Genomic DNA, 18,597 nt, shown 5'->3' on the forward strand with positions numbered 1-18,597 from the left:
AACAAAGAGATAATGAGAGGATGCTTCTGTTTATGTGATCACAGCCCTTTGCCCTACTGATCTCCGAGAAAAAGTGAGAGGGCACAAGTGGCAGGATGAGAATTAATTGCATTTTAATAATTGCCAGCTCTTTAATTAATGAGCCCTGCGTCCCCCTTATGTTTTTCCGGCAATGACTACCTCTTTCTGCCAGTGGCTGAATTAAAGACTTAGTAGCTTATTTAACCCAGGACCGCTAGCTCTTAGCTTTCTTGTTTGCAGTGATACCTGGGCAATAAAGGTTCTTTGTATCAGCCTTAACTTCTCTGCTGGTAACTTTCACCCACTCTTTGCCAGCAATGTAGCAGTCTTTTCCTTTATATTTACTTCACACATGGTGTGATCAAAAGTCTCTCTATCCAATTTCATGTGGCTGAAAACAAAAAAAGCCCATGAAAACAACAATATAATAAAAAAGTAGAGTAAATGGGAAAACAATTCTCCAGTGGGCCATGTGTCTGTTCTTGCCAAGTGTGGTCATCAACTGATGGGACTGTTTTTTCATCTAGACTACATCATTTCACACACAACTGGGAAGGGGACAATCATATTTTGCCATACTGTACTATATCATCCAGTCTAGCACCTGGTAAAATACGCTCCAGCCAGCTCACCAGTCACAAAAGAGCCACTGTCCCCAGACATAAAGCTGGATTTCTAATACTAGATCTGCAATAAACAAATCATCAGTCTTAATGGTGTAAGAAAGCCATCGTCTTTGTCACATTTCTTTATTCACCAGCCACAATGGCCCTTGCTGCACTCCAGAGTTGCCTGAAAGTGCAGAGAGTATAGAAGGTGGCTTAATGGAAGTGACTAGACTCCTCCAGCATTCTGCTATTTCCGTCTGCCCTGCTGCCGATGAGGTGCAAGTCTCCCCTCGTTATGTTGTTGTTTACAGAATCCTCCCTCTCCTCTCATCACTGATTACCTTCACCTGGGTGCCATGACACTGTGCACGCCCATTACTGGCAGGCCGTCATTTCAGCTTCTGAAGCCATGTGGGGGATGATTTCCATTTTGTTGTCGCATCCCATGCCACTCACACATGTCTATTATTGAATCATTTGATTGAAACTTTTGACACAGCTATTAACCGGCACAAGCCACCACCTCGACTTCAGCCATGAATCACGTCAACTTCTCACGGTACATTGAAAGAGGGATTCATGACTGCTGTCTTAATCAAAATCTCCCCCGCTGGCATTCAGTTGTAATGTTGCTGTAATAGGTCACGGGCAGGATATATATAGATAGACTGTTCCCCACTTTGAAAAGACGCTTATGTAAATATGGCTCTAATAGGCGTTTCTGCAACCCCAACCCTCTCTTTCAGTGGCGGAGGCGAAACAACAGCAAGAGAAGTGAGCGGAGGAGAAGGGAATTGGGAGCGGAGGGGGGGGGATTAGGGAGGAGAGCATTTTGCGGCATGAACGGTTAAACCATCTCTCGTCTATGTGCTAAACCTGAGACGCGAAACACGACTTCATATACCGTGTGTCACACAGCATCTCCAGTTGTCGTTGGCTGCCTGTTCTAATCTACTCCCTCAACTAGTTACAACTTATTTGTTCCACTGCCTTTGATGACATGCTGCCGCACCGCTGTGAGCCTTTGAGAAGCCATTCGATTTTACAGTCTGTCAGGCCGGATATTTGATTCCTTTCATTTTCCTGTGTACTGGGAGAATCCATAGTGTGAGTGTTGTTAAAAACATGCAGGTTTTCTCCACGAGCACTGTCACCTACTGTGTGCATACTGTGTTTTATCTCTGTGTGTGTGTGTGTGTGTGTGTGTGTGTGTGTGTGGGTGCATGAGTAGGCCCGCGCAGCATTCCTGCTGTGCTGTTTGTGATTTGATTTCCCCCCCCCCACCCCCTCCTCCTACAGGCAAAGGACCTGAGACGCTGTTCGCGGGACAGAAGCTGAACGACAATGAGTGGCACATGGTGAAGGTGGTGCGACGAGGCAAGAGCCTGCAGCTGTCTGTGGATAATGTCACAGTGGAAGGTTAGTTGTGTTCGCTACACAGAGGGATGCATTTGGGTCGTGAGGCAGTGAATGAGGAGATAGTGAGTGTGAGGATGTGGTCGCAAATCTGCATGTAGTACTCCACAATAACGCATCCACCCGCAGAAAGCCAACTGTTTTGCCATTTCTCATTAAAACAACTCATTTGAAAGCAGAAGGTGACTAATTATGATGATAAGAAATCAGACATAGAGGTGATATTCATTTCCTATTAAACTGATATTTAGGGAGAGTGGTAAGTGAGCTAAAAAAAACTCTTTACTGGCAATATTACAATCATTACGTGTTGGTGAGTAAACCTTAACATGGTCATAATCTTACCCACCTTCACTCAGTATGTCTCATTTAAAAAACTGGAAATGGAAAACGAGATCATCCCCTGCAAACCCATGCAGATATATAAAGAGCTGAAAGGATTACGTGTGTGTGTAATTTAGACTTGGCACCAAAATTAAATTAAAGAAGATGTTTTTTTAAGCATATACCGTGAGCGAGCAACTGTGTACAAAGTACAGAGGTACAGGTTTTGCCAACTTCTAAAAAAATAGCAAGAGAAGGATTAAAGGTCAAGAAACGTGGTGGAGTCATGGGCACTCGCAGTATTGTGGGCGAAATGGATGGCAGGGAAGAGGTGAGAAAAAGGTGTTCGCTAGATGAAGGAAGGAGAGTGGGCACGCTGAGGCCAGAAGCGAGGAATGACCCTGTTGAGTTCTGACTGGTTCACAAACTGCTTCATGGGAAAGGAAAAAGAGGAAGCGCCCAGGGAGTCCTTGTAGGGCTGGCTAGGCTTTAGCAGGGATGGCATTATAACCGGCAGCTTGCCAAGCTCATTACTCCCCATCTCCCAGTAAATACAGTATAAATTGTGGCATGCAGAGCAGTAACAAGAGATTTTCTGCAATGATATGCTTGTATAATTACCTTCACAGCAGGTTAGATAAATAGGCTCAACCTTTGTGCGCCTATACAATAACACCTTATACTGTACACACACTGTTTTCGCAAGCAACTAAAATCAATTTGTGATCTAATCAGCATAATAGAGATATGCCAAAATCATATAATATGTGCTTATCACTAAATTACTATAGCAGATACAGTAATTTAGAGTTGCAATGCATTGCTTTACAGTTAATTGCATGTTAATAGTTCATGATAACCAAGTTTGACATACAAGTTCCACAGAAAGTATAAATCTATAGAAGTTTGACATATGGCGCTTTAAAACGTATTTAATGTGACTGCTTAGAATGGTTATAATCCTTTCTCAGTGTTACAATGTGACATAATCCTTAACATTTTCCCAGGATGCCTTATGCTGCCTAAAGAACTAGAGAACATGTGCTACCATTTGTGTTCTGAGTAAAAGCTGTTTTTTTTCTCTGTACCTTCCACCATTTCAGGCCAGATGACGGGTGCTCACACACGTCTCGAGTTCCACAACATCGAGACGGGCATCATGACCGAGCGACGCTTCATATCTGTGGTGCCCTCACACTTCATTGGCCACCTCCAGGGCCTGACCTTCAACGGGGTGCCCTACCTAGACCAGTGCAAAAATGGGGACATCTCCTACTGCGAACTGAACGCCCGCTTTGGCATGCGTCACATCATTGCAGATCCGGTGACATTTCGAACGAAAGGAAGCTACTTAGCGCTAGCCACTTTGCAAGCTTACGCTTCCATGCACCTCTTCTTTCAGTTTAAAACCACCACGCCGGACGGCCTGATGCTCTTCAACTCTGGAGACGGGAGTGACTTTATTGTCGTGGAACTGGTGAAGGGGTGAGTCCCATGTGCTTTTCAGTTAATTAATGAACAATAAAGGTTATAGATCCCCGAAAACTCTGCTGCCCACTGTCACAAAAGATTTACTTTTCCACAATTCCCTTTGTGTTTGGCTTCAGTGATGGCAATACATTTTAAGCAATTTTTCAGTTGGGCTTTTACTTCTTCTCCAATCTGCCATTGACAGAAAACATAAAAGCCTCAGCTCTTTTTGTACTGAAAGTCAGTTTTGTGCTGTAAAGCAGTATCACTTTGCAGAGCAATCCAACCCATTTCCGGCTAAATCGAACCCAGTCACACACTAGGGCAGGGTATCATTTTGGAAATAACAATACCAATACCAGAACCCTTAAAGTGATACCAATACCAATAGAGTACTTCATTTGATAACTATTTTTTCTACTTCAATCGGTACCCATCATGTGAATAGAAGCATTCAATTGCGTAAAATGCCGTCACCACTCCTGCCCATCCAAATGATGTGTACACAAATACATTTTGAAAATGTTCAAATGCGCTCAACTTCGCCACACCGCTGTGTGACTGTATAGATAGTGGGCCAATCACACACTGCATATATCGAAGAACGCTTGCGGTGATTGGCTGTGAGCAAAACCATACAATTAGAGAACTATTTCTCGATCTGGGTACAAAAAGGATGGAATGCAGGTATCGTTTGACTAGAAAAGTTTCCATACTACTTGGCACTATCTTATTTCGGTCCATACCTTTAAAGGTATTGAGTACCGAAACCCAGCCCTATTGCACACTGTGTGAAATACAGCGAGGAGTTAAGTGGATTGTCAGTTGATCACTGCACAAATCAAGAAAAATGGTCCTGAACTATCATTCATTTAAAATGTATGTTCTTAGCAACAAACGTATATACTGTACATATGATAAAAAGTATGAAACACAGCTTTTGTCTCTCAAAGTAAACACAGATCAGCGGGTCACTTAATACTGCTTTGAATCAGGGTTGGCTGGATAAAAGTGACTTTAGTGCAAGTTATCATAATCAGTTGTCTTTAAAGTTTAAAGCTCAGCTGAAAGCTGCACATACCGCTGGGAAACAGAAAGTAGAGGAATATTCAATTCTGTTTTGTCTTGAAAACTTGTCTCTTGGGTGTTTATTTTGCACTCCATTAACTGATAACTGTTAATGCATAACTGTGAGCACAATGTATTTCTCTGACTGGCAAAGTATTTGGCAACATTTTCTATAAGCCAGAAGCCAGCACAAACCAGAAATAAACTGGTTCGAATTGTCAATTGTATCACCCTAAAAGCTGTTCCTAATTAGAGTATCAAAAAGAGGCTTTTCCTTGTGTATCTCTCTTCCTCTTGTGCTCTATTGTCAGCACTGTTACAACACAAAGCCCGAGCTGCCTCTGCCACACAAAGACAAGAGGCTACATAAAGGAATTGGAATCGAGGTAGAAAAAAAAAAACACACACATACACCTTGAATGAAACAGCCACAATAGCCTTAACCCAAAACACAAAAGACAGCCATATTTGTGTGAACGGGGGAACCGTGCCACCTCGTCTGCCTTTGGGCAAACAAGGGCTTTTAGACAAAAACAGGTTTCTATATTTACATGTCAAACCAGTTTGTAAATAAATCCCAGGCCTCATGTGCAGCCATACAAACTGGTAGCATTATTTACTTCAAAAATATATTCTTAGATAGAGAACAGGAACGGGACATTGGAGACCAAGTAGGAGAGTGTTGTCGCGATGAGAAAACACAGTTTGAATTCTAACTAGTACTGGAGCTTGTCCCCGTTTTCTCCTAAATTATTTTGATTTCCTTTCCTTCAGGAGCAGTTATTGCATTAGCTTTGTAATAACGGCCAGACAAACACACTCACACACGCTCTACTCTGACATCTGTCTTCACAGATACGTCCACTATGTCTTCGATCTCGGCAACGGGCCGTCGCTGATGAAGGGCAACTCGGACAAGCCCCTCAATGACAACCAGTGGCACAACGTGGTGGTGTCCCGGGATGCCAATAACGTACACACCCTCAAGATCGACTCACGCACCGTTACGCAGCACTCCAATGGAGCCCGCAACCTGGACCTCAAAGGTAACAGCAGGTCGTCCAGCTCGCAGTGATACAGTCTTCCCCGAAAACATTACCACTGACAGGAAATAACTATTCCTGTGTCATCCTTGGTCTGTACCTTAAGTGTTGTTGGAAAGTGGCCATGAACACATGCCAGCTCAAATCCATCTAAATTAGAGCCGCTTTCAGGATCACAGTGGCTTTTGGAATAGGTCCACACTGTACATCTGTTGTTTTTTTTTAGTCACTGACAAATTTCTACTTTTTGTAGGGGAGTGTTTGTCAAACTTTTAGTCCTTAAATAACACAACTGTCGTAACGAAATATTATAATTATCTTTGCTGTTAATGCACAGAGCACAATTCTTCTGATATCTGATGAGCAGGTGGCACCTTGTACGGCAGCCTCGGCTACAGTGTATGAATGTGTGTGAATGGTGAATGGTTCCTGTACTATGTTAAAGCGCTTTAAGTAGTTGTTAAGACTAGAAAAGCACTATATAAAAAGAGTCCATTTACATTTACCTCACAAAAATGACTTAGAACATTCCCGGTTTACAGGAAATTGCATGTGCTTGCTTGAGCATATGCATATATTGTTTTTTTTTTGTGATTATTTTCTTTTTTTAAATGTGTGACATTTCAGTGCAAGGGCCCAGGATACACAGAGCAAACGAAATGACGCTGCCAAGTGTAAATGTGCTTGGCAAACAAGAGTGGACAGGGGGTGAAATAAAACTTAACAAAAGCCTGGCAGCATCTGTGCTCGCCTATCCTCTTCACCTTGAAATATGTCTCTTCCCCTCCCCCCCCCCAATCCCCTCTTTCAACAGATGGTTGGATTTACAGGAACAGGGCAATATAAGAGCTATATCCTTTACCAATTGGTACCCCGATATGACCTTAATCTAACATCACAGAAGTTCAAAACAAAGAATCATGCCATAAAAACAATAACAGCTTATCACATCATCCTTCTGTGCTTTGTTCTTTTTTGTCACTCGTTTTCACCGTCACTGTTGGGTACACTTGACTTTTACCCGCAATATGATGACTCTCTTTTGATGGAGACAGCTTTACCATCTATGACTTTAAAATACCCTGCCCGCGTGAACCATCTTGAAATAATAGCCGCGGTTACAAGGCACTTAAAAGTGAGCAGGTATCTCTGGTGTGCTGGGAGACTGGGACTGGAGGCTCAGGTAATTGTAAGCTTTAGACCTCAGAAGTCCGGTTTTCTGATGTGTTATTTGGAAGCTTGAGAGTGGCTGCCTGTGGAGCGCAAGAGTGACAGCAATAGAATAAAAGTCAAAAGTCAAATAGAAAGAGCTACTTGGAAGAAAGACCCAAGGATGTTGAGAGTGGACAATGTGAAGCGATGTTAGCAACTCTGAACTGTTTCAAGTGTCTGTTTGTAGTCATATTAAGATTAGCTCTGAATGATTCACTTTGATTTTGTCTGTGTCATGTCCCAGAGTGTGGAGTGCTCTTGAGGCTACTGGGGGTTGTTATGCGAGACACATCAGAAGTCAGGATGAGCCCCTTGGGCCACTGAAGGATGTGAGAAGTCAAAAGATCAAAAGGGGCCCCAAGCTTTTTTTTTTGGGAAGGAATGATTTATTGACAGACTTTTTTCAGTTTTGTCCTTTGGGGTGTGCATAGTGCAGTTGAAAAAATGATTATCGTAAGGGGGGTTTATAGAATAATGGCACTATGCCAGTGTCCCTACACGGGAATACAGTCAAGGGTACTGAAGACAGAACAAGCTTTTATAAGCCGGAAACACAGGGACTGAAAAGTGTACAATTAGCTGCAGTGGTTTTAGCAGTGAGACATGTAGTTAGCAGCCTGATCTCACTGCATTTCATGGTGAAATACAAATGAAGTGCATCACGCACATGGCCGATTATGTTATTGTCACGTATGCTTTGGAGAAGGCAAAAAAACATCATCTTATTTGTGTGCTCATTTCGCAAGACTGCGATGTCAATTAAAAAATCAGTAATTACTAGATATGATCAATGCTTGCTTTCAAGGTTTTTGAATATAGCAAGCTGCAGTGTAATATGTATTCATTACACATTATGTGTGATTTATAGATAAAACTAACCTCCTGTGCATCCACACACTGTTTGCGGCATATCTACTCTTGTGATCTCTTTCAGTTGATGTAGTAATTGATGTCGGTAATTAGGAGGGTTTTCTTTTTGATCGATTGCTTCTGTCTAGGCTGTGGCAGAAACTGCTGTCGATCAACTCCGAGACAGTCAATGGAGGACTTACAGGAAGTCGTCCCTTAAACTCTCCCACCATATGCAAACCCGTTGAACTGTGTCCTTTCTAATCAAGCACAAGTGCTTCATAGCAACCCCCCCCCTCACGCAAACAAGACACACACCCTCAGCTGTCATTGCAGTTTACATGTAAACATAATCTGTTTTTCCCATTATTGGGACAAGCAGCGTTCTCCAAGCAATACAACTGATGATAGCATTCCCTCACTGAGCATGGGTGATTAACAGAAAATTGTACCTCCTTCTTATAAAACACCACCAAACAAGCGTGCGTCTCAGCTGTCCGCCACAAAGCCACAAGGGCTCCATTTGCATATTCTATAGTGCAGACACCCCATTGAATGATTTGTCTCACAAATGAAACAGAAGGCAGCCATGTTTGCCTTTTCAGTGCCCAATCAACACAGTATACATGGCTGGGGAGTAACCCTCCATCTGTGTTAATAATCTGTGAGCCACTGTTTCAGGGTACCTTTTCTTTATCTGAACAACTCACGGCAGCAGTGGATGAAGGCGGAGGCAGCTAGTGCTAGTGGCGAAAATGGTGTAAATCTCGCTTTAGCGGGGGGGAGATGTCTCTATCATCAATTCCCTCGTCTAATTGGGCATTCAAACCTTGCTCTGGAGTGCCGTGACCGTTCTCTTGCCAAAATATCATGCACAGCTCCAACACTGTAGTGCCCTTAAACCCTAGAGCAAAGCACCAGGCCTAAGCATGTGTGTAAGCGAAGAAAGACTCTTGACAAATACATGGACAAATGTTCTATTAAATATGATGGGCAGAATTTTGTTTCCCTCTTACATTTTGTGTACACACAGAGTATGCCATGTACGCTTTTCTGACTGTTCAGCAGTCACACACAAAGTGTGGATCAAACACAGGAAATGGCAACAATAAGCCATTTCTCACAATCTCTTTGATTTGTTTGAACCACCATTTCTGCCTGCATTTCAAAGAAAAAAACCCAATTTTCCAAGCTTTATCTGTGTAATTGCCCAGAGAAAATGGTAAAAAAAAAAAAGGGTTTTGCGCTCCTTCCTTGTCTTCCTTCGCTTTGTTTTTGTACAGGCAAAACAAATCTTCAAGGCATCCCTCTTTGTCAGCTAAAGTATGGTGAGGGGAACAACACACAGTCCCCGAGGATGGCACTGAGTATAGTGAATGCCAGCCTCAGAAGAAGACATGTTAAACATACTCACAGAGGATATGGATTTGTCATCCTGTTGACAACCTGCAGAACACAGTGATAGCAACGTAATGTCATATTGCCATGGAATAGTCTTGTTGATTGTACCGTGCAACACGGTATAAAGAATCCTTATCAAATATGCCAGAAACGCTTTGCAATATGATGGTAAAACATGATAATACAGTATTTTTTCGGTAGAAAATACAATACATCATAAAAAGCTGAATATGATAACACTATTTAGTACCAAACAGTGAGTGCATATCTTTGATACTTGGAATTTGTGCATCTTAAAGCTATAGTGCATATTTTCTGTCGCCCCTATGAGGAATTCTAAGTAATAACAACAACACTGTCGGCGTGTCCACATGATACAAGTCATCCGTGATAGCGCACACACACCCCCACCCTCCTCCACGCAGTTGCTAGTAGCCAAGGAGACACGGAGGATTAAAAAAACATGATGGACTCTTTAGAAGAGTTAACTATCTTCACTCGAGCTCCTGCGCGGGATAGTCACCGGACGCCACAATCTTCTGAACATAGTCATACTGAGAAATACAGAGAGAGTTGTGTGGAGCTGATAGTCTTAATTAGCTTTGGATCAACTTATTTGGCAATGGCTTGGTTGTAACGGACATTCATTAATATCAAAAAGTTGCGCACTAAAGCTTTAATTTGGATATGGAAAATATCACACAGCAGTAACACCAGCAGATGTGACTGCAGCCGTAGTCGTAGCTGACTAAAACTAATTGTTGTACTATAAAAGGAGTGAAGGGAGAGAGAGAGCATGTTCCTTAGTCCATATGTTTCACTAGCATAGTACATCATTATCAAACTAGGACTGCTTGTTCGGGTCAATTTGTTCTCACTTTGGTCAGAATAAAATTTTTTGGACGCTCTGTTTCTTACAGGGCAGTGAGAGTGGCGCTTCTTCCATTCAAATACTCACGGATGGAATAAAAAGACCATGTAAAATAGCGTTTCTAAAGCTCAGAATGCCACATGAAAACTAACTGGCATCTGCCATGTCATACCTGTCACATTTCCTTGAACAATGCATTGATTCCATTCAAAGCCTAAGTATCTATTATGCCCCTTTTCTAGTAATATTCAGCATGAGATTATGTCTGTTATAGAGCGGTGAGCCATCCATCAGAGGAAGGTAACAAATTGAATGTACAATATCTGTCTTGGAATCTCAGCTGCAGGAGTTTTGTTTTGACAATCTAATGACTGCCTAAGATGTTCAACAATGGGGATCCTATACAGTATGAATTGTTGGTTAACACTCCTCCCCAAGCGCTACTTTGCTCCAGTAAAATGTAGTTAATTATTACTGAATAAATTCCTTAGCAAAGAAAAGATTTCGTTCGTCAAACCCATCCCCTCCACCTCTGCGGGAACATGTCAGCAGCAGCAGCAGCAGCAGCAGCAGCAGCAGCAGCAGCCCGTCGATTGATGCTTCATATTGTGATGGCTGCTTGGCCTGTGTTAGTAGTGCCTTTTGATATTTTGCCACATGGACCTGGTGGGGGAGATTGGTTTCATTATTTTTGCATTAATGGTGTGAAATGTTTCAACTGTCAACAGCAGCGTTTTACAAATATTTTATTTCATGGTTTCCAGGTGTTACTTGTAGCATTTTCACACTCGTAATTACCATGTTGCTTTTGAGTCTTCCGTATAATTACCAAAAAAATAAACAAAACCATCACCCAGAAGACAAGCAGCCTCCTCTGGGAAAGATAGCAGGAACAATTAGCAGCATACTCTTTGTGACAGAAAGCAATAGGGTTTAAATGATACGTCTTTATTTTGAGGAACGCCCGCATCAGTAGTACCACTTGGGGTGGACAGAGGCCACTCGTCTCCATTTGTTTATGCTAATCATACCAAAGGTATCACAATTAATTAACAATGATATATTGATTATTAATGTTACACATAGCACCTTAGACCAAGGGTACTTCATGCTAATTAGTGAATGTCCTCTGATTAAAACCATTGAGGATATGCTTTGCCCGGCGGCCCCTTTTGCAAAATGACTGGAGGGCAGGGGCCAGTTAATAAACAGATGTTAGTATCGTTTATCAGATAACATGAATGAACATTAGAAGGCCCATAACTAATTTTTCTTTGAAATTCTTTGTTTTCAAAAATAACTGACTTAACTAAATTACCTTGGCACAAGGATTGACACTAGGCCCACAGTATATGACTGTTAAATCTGATATTTTACTGTGTACAATAGCTGCAACTGCATTTTAATTGTGAATGCTTTGGTTACATTTGAAAGAGTTTATACAAGAATAAACATAGCTGGAACATCTTGCATCATGCAATCACTCAAATGTTGCAATGATTCATAAACATAGACATACACTGCTCCTACTAGGGACAGAATGAATAGCATATTAAAGCTCTTTCAGTTTGAAATACACATTTATGGGATCAGAATTATCCCTTTTTTGGCTCAGCCATGACGATAGTGTGAAAAACTCCATCACTACCTTGTTAGCCAGTTTCTGAATGGGCGTATGTGTGCAGTGCTGTGAAGCAATTCGATATATCGCGAGACCTGATATCACGCGATATTTCCTGACGCTGAGGCCGGCGAGACGACCACCATTCAACCCGAAAAAAAGTCATATAACCATTCTAATGACTCCGAAGCTGTTCAGTTAAGGTAAATTAAGGATAAAAAAACTGCATAGTTCCCCTTTAATGCACTCTTGCACCTTATTTACATTGAAAGTACAAAACAAAATTCTTGCTGTGATTACAATTATTTTCATTGCAAATTATAAAACGGTCGGCGGGCCACCTGGCACCCAGATCTGGCCCTTGAGCCGTAAGTTGATTATCACTGCTCGAACATCTTTTATCAAGTGATGGCACTACTGTACCAGAGCATAGTACTTAGTGTCTTAGAGTTCACACTTTTAGTCACTGTTGCATTATTAACATAGCAACACCAGCATTGTACTGTACAGAACTTATAATGGCATTACAAATTAAAATCCCAGTTATGTAGTTTTTCTAAATTTGGGCAGAATTATTTATGTTGGAAGTCGGTGGTTAATCTAGGACATAACCATAACATGCAAATGCTTACAACTGGAGCAATACACTATCAAAGTTAGTCAAACAAACAAAACACAACACTGCATGTTTTAGTGTTGTAGTACTGTTTGGTTTGCATCTTCCATTTTCTTAAAATGCTGAAGTTGAAGTAAACAGTGTTGGTCATGTGGAAAAGGAAGTAAACATAAGCATGCTTTTACTATGCAAGCAATGTGACGATGTCAAATATATTAACGTCATTATTAAATGCCGTTATGGTTAATGAGGGATAACAACAGTAGCACAAATCTAATGGAAAGTTTTTCAGCTTGATGAAATGCAGGAAGGAGAAATAATTTGGCGTGCAATATTCAGGCAGTGCCTGTCCCTTCCTTTTGAAGATGCTTTCTAATGAGGCATACTTGCGTGGAATTGTAAAAAGATGGCATTGAATATGTTCCATTTTTTTTTTCTAAAGCACAACAAATTGAAATACAATATGGAGGAGATGTTTGGCGAGAGAGAGAGAGAAGAGGAGAGAAAGACAAACGGGTATCTACTTTTTAACAAGCTCTGTTCTTGCCAGCGAAAGAAATTGAGATTGACCGTTTGATCAACAAACCAAGCTAAACTAGTTGATTATCTAATCCTGGATTGTACCACTTCCTGTGTTAACACCAACTACTTTGTGACACCAGACACGTGCAAGGTTGACGTTTACTTCAAAAATCAGCGTTAGTATAATCCATATTTGGTGAAATGTCCCTCTGGAAAACACAGGAGTGTTGTACAGGTACAACAGAGTAATAGCACCAAATGGAAGCCTTTCTTTAAAGGTAAATGAATGCAAATATTATTTTGTTTCTGATGGAACATACTGTCTTTGTAGTGAAAACATTGCAGAGGTACATATATTCAACGTGCCTAGTACCTGCTGAGTGTATAGCCAGTAAACAACTTCAGTGGAGCAGCGGTGGGTTAAGTGCTTTGGTCAAAGGCAGCTCATAGAGTGTACTGTATACATCTACAACCTAGACTCACATGTGTACAGAAGTGTACTGTCCCCATTTCTCATTGAAAACAGTGATTTGTTCTGTTTCCAGAAGTTTTTTTTTATCTAATTCTTTACCAGCTATTTATCTTCACACAGAATTGTTTGACACTCCAGATGAAAAGATCCTTAGGCATATCTGACCTCCTGACCCAGATGAGTGGCACGTTTGGATCAGTGACATCTCAAGCCGTTTTCTCACATCAACGCCGAAAAATGTCCGCAGAATCAGGTCTGGACATTGTCTGGGGCTGCCCCTTAGCACACATTGTTGTAGCACACAACAGGACATATTGTCAGTGTCAGACGCGTTCTCGCTTACTGAAAATACTCTGTTGGTTTCGTCGAGGGGTGGTGCCTGGGTAGAGCGTGTAGGGTCGGGACACTTACCGATAGAAGTTCCCGAAAGTTGGTGTCTCTCCATTTAGACATTTTTGATGCCGTCTTCGTGCAAATCCCCCTTCTTCACCCTCCGATCTTTGTTTTCTCCCAGTCAGTAGAAACGTCATCAACACGCCCACTCACTTGGTGTGACTTCTGAGCTGCTCTATTCACACATGGGTTCAAACGGACATTACACAGACTTTGTACAAGGAACTGACAGGGCAAAGACCGTTTAATATTTGTGCTCTCACATACAGCTCTGCCGGGTAACGTCTAGTTAATTTCAGAGTCGCAGTGCGTGTGTGAATGAAATGATGTGTTTCCATGGTAATGGCCATACACAAATTGACCATAAACCATACAATCTAAAACACACTGGCTAGTACCATCAGCAGCTTCAACCTCTTTTGCCTTATTTTGGAGTTGGTCTATGATATATTTAATCGTAACATTAATGCCATACTACATAGATCATTCGCCCCTTGCTACCCCTCTGTGAAAGCGGGATTTTTCTCATGCTTGCCCTTCTTTAGAAGAGGTATCAAGATAAGCAATATTAACAGCCGCTCTGCAGCTGCTAGGGATTCAATGTCTGGCTCAAGGACACAGTAGCATGTTGCGTGTTTAGTAAAAGGGTGATTATAAAGGATAAAAGAAAGACAACTTTAACCTCTTAGAACCCTGCTGTATGAGCTTATAAAATCTCAACAATAAGCATATGCTTTCCACTGCTTTCTGTCAGGTGCTATTGTCAGGGCAACACTGGTTCCCTTCAGTTACTCGTCACCCATCGTCAGTACCCCCATGCAAGCGTCTGTCCTCCTGAGTAAACTGTCACCAAATCATTAACATTTTCACTTATCACAGTGAGCCTGTGTCAGAGAGGACTTAAAACATAGTCTATTCATCCTGTGACGATATACATGGATTATTACATCCTGAGGGTTTTCCTGTCCTTCCATTGTACTTATGGAGAGGAAAAGTCATTACTATAATGCCATGGTCTACTCCATTATGTAAGAAGAATGCATCTCTCTCCCTCTCCTTTGCTTCTTATTATCACCCTCCTACATAACGCCACGTCAGAGTGAATGGCCTTTTAAAATCAGCACCTCTGGAGCGACAGTGCAGTTCTATAGAGTGAAGGACAAGGCGGAGATGTGATTGTCCAGAAGTGAACATTTAAATCCTATTCATTTCTACTTCAGCCCCCATGAAAAGATGCACAGAAAACAATTTGAATCTGGAGGCAAAACACTGCAACTGCTTTACGCTGATTACAAATCTTTCTTCATAAATGCTCTTGACCTCGTAATCTTTGACAGAGTATGCAGTTGTAGCTCAAAGGGCTACAAGTGTTCAAGGTCTAATTAAGCTGTCAAAAGTCCAAGCAGAAAAACACCTCAGCTGAATGCTGAACCCATTGTGAATGTGTTTCAACCTAATGCTACTGTAATGGCCACTAGGTGCTAGTTCCATGAAACCCCTGTATTCAAGTCAGTGGAAAAAAAGACCTTGAATGCCTCTGTCTTAAATACAAAGACTTCTTTTCCTTAAAGATATGTTTCCCAACAGCTACTTTCACTTCTACTGTGTTCTGGCAGTTTTATGGTCTGTTATGACAAAGATACGAAGGCTTAAAGAGGCATATGATGGGGCCATGTTTATTTCATTGATGTCTGAGCCCATCACTCTCACGCACATTGCAGAGCACCTCGGCTACATGCACACTGCTAAAATGTGGCTTTTCTTCCAATATGTTTTGGGGTGTTTTTCCCCCATGGTTTATGCAACACAATGAGAATCAGACATAGTTTTCTATGTCTGATTCTCAGGGTTCTGCTACTTTAATATTTTCAATAAAACACTTCTAATTTGGCCAATATAATGCACTTCCTTGCACAAAGATTTCTCTTGAAACAAGGGGTGGTATCTTAAAACTAATCAGGCATATCAGTAGCATCAAGGAAAAGTCACACTGGTAGACTAAATCAAACAGAGTCATTGAAATTGTTTAGAATTGTTTTACATTCGTACAGGAAGTTACGAGCGTTCCCTTGAGACTCGTTAGGGTGAGAATGTTGGAAGTGAGGTTTCTGCTGAAATCTGATGTTGTTGGGAAAAGACGTGAGACATGTCAGTTTGGGTTTGTGTCTGCACCTGTGTGTACAACACGTGCACTTTATTCAGTTTCCTCCTTACCTCTGCTTCCGTCTGCACCAGGGGTAGGACTGTGAATGGCAGAGCGAGAAGAGGCAATGTAATAAAGATCTGCCAGAGCTGCGCTTGTAGCCATTTGCATAATAATAACTAAACAAATCACATGCAGCATAACTGGATTTGCACTCCACGTCAGAAAGTATAAATGTCTGCTTTCTTCATGCTCCTGCATGGCACCTCTGCAGTGGAAGCGTGAGCAGCGTGGAGACAGTGAAAGCAGTTTGGGTTCATCCACATGGCACCATTAATATGTCGTAATCTACATAATCAGCACAGGTGGTGATGCTGCCTTATCTTCCTCATTATTAATGTAAACAGCTCTTCTTAACTATTAATCGATCAACGTTTAATTACCATTATCAGACATACAGTAGTTCCACAATAGATACACATTTTAAAGCCAGTTATATAACTTACATCATTATCAAATAAAAAATGAAATACAAATATTTAAAAAATGATGGGGGAATGACATGCAGCAAAGGAGGAGTAAAGGAGTAAACCTCTATACATGGGTGCGTGCTCTACCAGGTGAGCTACCCAGGTGCTAGGGCTGAACGATTTTTGAAAATAATCTAATTGCGATTTTTTTCCCCAAATATTGCGATTGCGATTCGATTATTTTTTTAAGCTCTTTGTCTTCTGTATTATTCAACAAAGACAAACAACAAATCATGTTATAGTATGAATAACACATAATTACACACTAGACAGTTAAATAAGTAAAAATATAGTGTATATATATATATATATATATATATATATACACACACACACACACACACACACACCAGTGTATTTTTTTTTACAGTGCACAGAGAGGAGCTGCCTCCAGCCCCTCCCCCTCGTGAAGTTGCGTGCTGCCGTTTGCACTTGTTCAGAGAGGCTATCGTTGCGTTAGCTAGTTGCTGGTGTTCTTGCCGTGGGATTAACTGTACTAATAAAACTGTTGAAACACCGCGGCCACGCTGCTGTGAAAGCTCCCCGAACGTCATTTATCAGAGTCTGATTGTTACCCCTCTCAGTGGCAGCTCCTCCACTCATATCTTTATAACGGAGCTAACCGCTAACCGGAGCTAACCGCTAATCAGAGCTAATCGTTGCCAACCGAGCCTTGAGTTCTGTGTGCCTGTATCCATTAACTGCATGTATGGACTCGAGCCTGAATAAAACCTTCATTTTATTAAAATGGCTGTAAAAGTTTTAAACTACAACTCAGAGTTGTTTGAATGACAGAAATCAGCTCAAGGTACGGCGTAGCGTTAGCGTGCTAGTTGATGCTTTCTCTGCGGAGTGCAGACTGATTTGCTCCCGCGAGTCATGTGACCAAATCGCAAACTTTGCGATTAGGAAATCGCGTTTTAACATATCGCGATATTATCGCAAATGCAATTAATCGTTCAGCCCTACCAGGTGGCCTAATAAAAGTTTTTAATAAACCACATCTTAATTATAGTCGCTTGCTTTTAGGCCTGCACGATATTGGAAAAAACTTACATTGCGATATTTTTTTTCCCTGCGATATATATTGTGATATGAAAAAAAGACAAGAGGACATAATAGCCCTATTTAGAAATACTAAATCATTCTCAACTACTGGGGTGATTTTGTAGGGGAATGCATCTACAAAGAAAATAAAAATGAAAAAGGAAATTTTCTTATGTGAACCAGTCTTTGTTGAACTTTAATGCTTTTTTTTTTGATTGACATGACACCATTGTATTTATATAATATCAATCCAGGCTAAAGTGAATGATATTAATAATGCATGCATGTTGCTTCCTCTAAACTTCAGGTTGTGGTCGACTAGCGGGGCCTGCTTTGGTTGTTTGATGAATTGATTAAAATTGATCATGATTGTGGGTTTGCTGTGCATGCAGAGCCTGCATGTCACACTCTTGCAACAAACGGTGTATCCAAGAGCACTTAAACCAGTGTAAATGACGTTATATCAGAAACAGACTGCTGTTGTAGATTAGTGTTACGTTTCCAGCGTCGCAGCTCCGAACCATAACGTTAGTTGGGACATACGCCATGTTTCTTTAGGCTAACTATGTTAGCTTTAGCCTGGCTGGTAGCAGCTTTCTGCGGTGAAAAATGGCCGGGATATGTCGTGATTACGTTGCATTAATCAGGTGATTTAGTTTGTCTTTGCAGCGAACATAAAACACTGACTGCTGTAGCTTCACTACCCATGGAAAAGCATGTGCATCACTGTGTCAGCAGCGGAGAACGGTGAAAGTTTACTTTTTTATCAAGCAGCAAAGAAGTTGTAGCGTCAACATCGCAACGTCCTGCGATGTGACTATCGCGCATGCGCATGATGTCGACGATGAAACAAAATATCGTGCAGCCCTACTTGCTGTGTCGTCAGCTGAGCGTTGTTTATAAGTGAGTCAATATGGCAACAGCAAATGATCGTGTCAAGTCGTAGTTTTAGCCTAAATATATAGGTCCT

At 41.4% G+C, this 18,597-nt stretch overlaps 1 protein-coding gene across 1 annotated transcript in view; it reads left to right on the top strand.

Moving 5' to 3' along the window:
- LOC116036048 (neurexin-2-like) overlaps positions 1-18,597 on the top strand; it is a 446,903-nt gene that overhangs the window by 407,704 nt on the left and 20,602 nt on the right. Inside the window, exons 13-15 of the mRNA XM_035993813.1 lie at positions 1,929-2,048; positions 3,473-3,854; positions 5,763-5,953. Of these exons, the coding sequence (XP_035849706.1) occupies positions 1,929-2,048; positions 3,473-3,854; positions 5,763-5,953 (693 nt within the window). The remainder of the gene's footprint in view (positions 1-1,928; positions 2,049-3,472; positions 3,855-5,762; positions 5,954-18,597) is intronic.

Source organism: Sander lucioperca, chromosome 17, assembly GCF_008315115.2.
Source record: "Sander lucioperca isolate FBNREF2018 chromosome 17, SLUC_FBN_1.2, whole genome shotgun sequence".
Lineage (NCBI taxonomy): Eukaryota > Metazoa > Chordata > Actinopteri > Perciformes > Percidae > Sander > Sander lucioperca.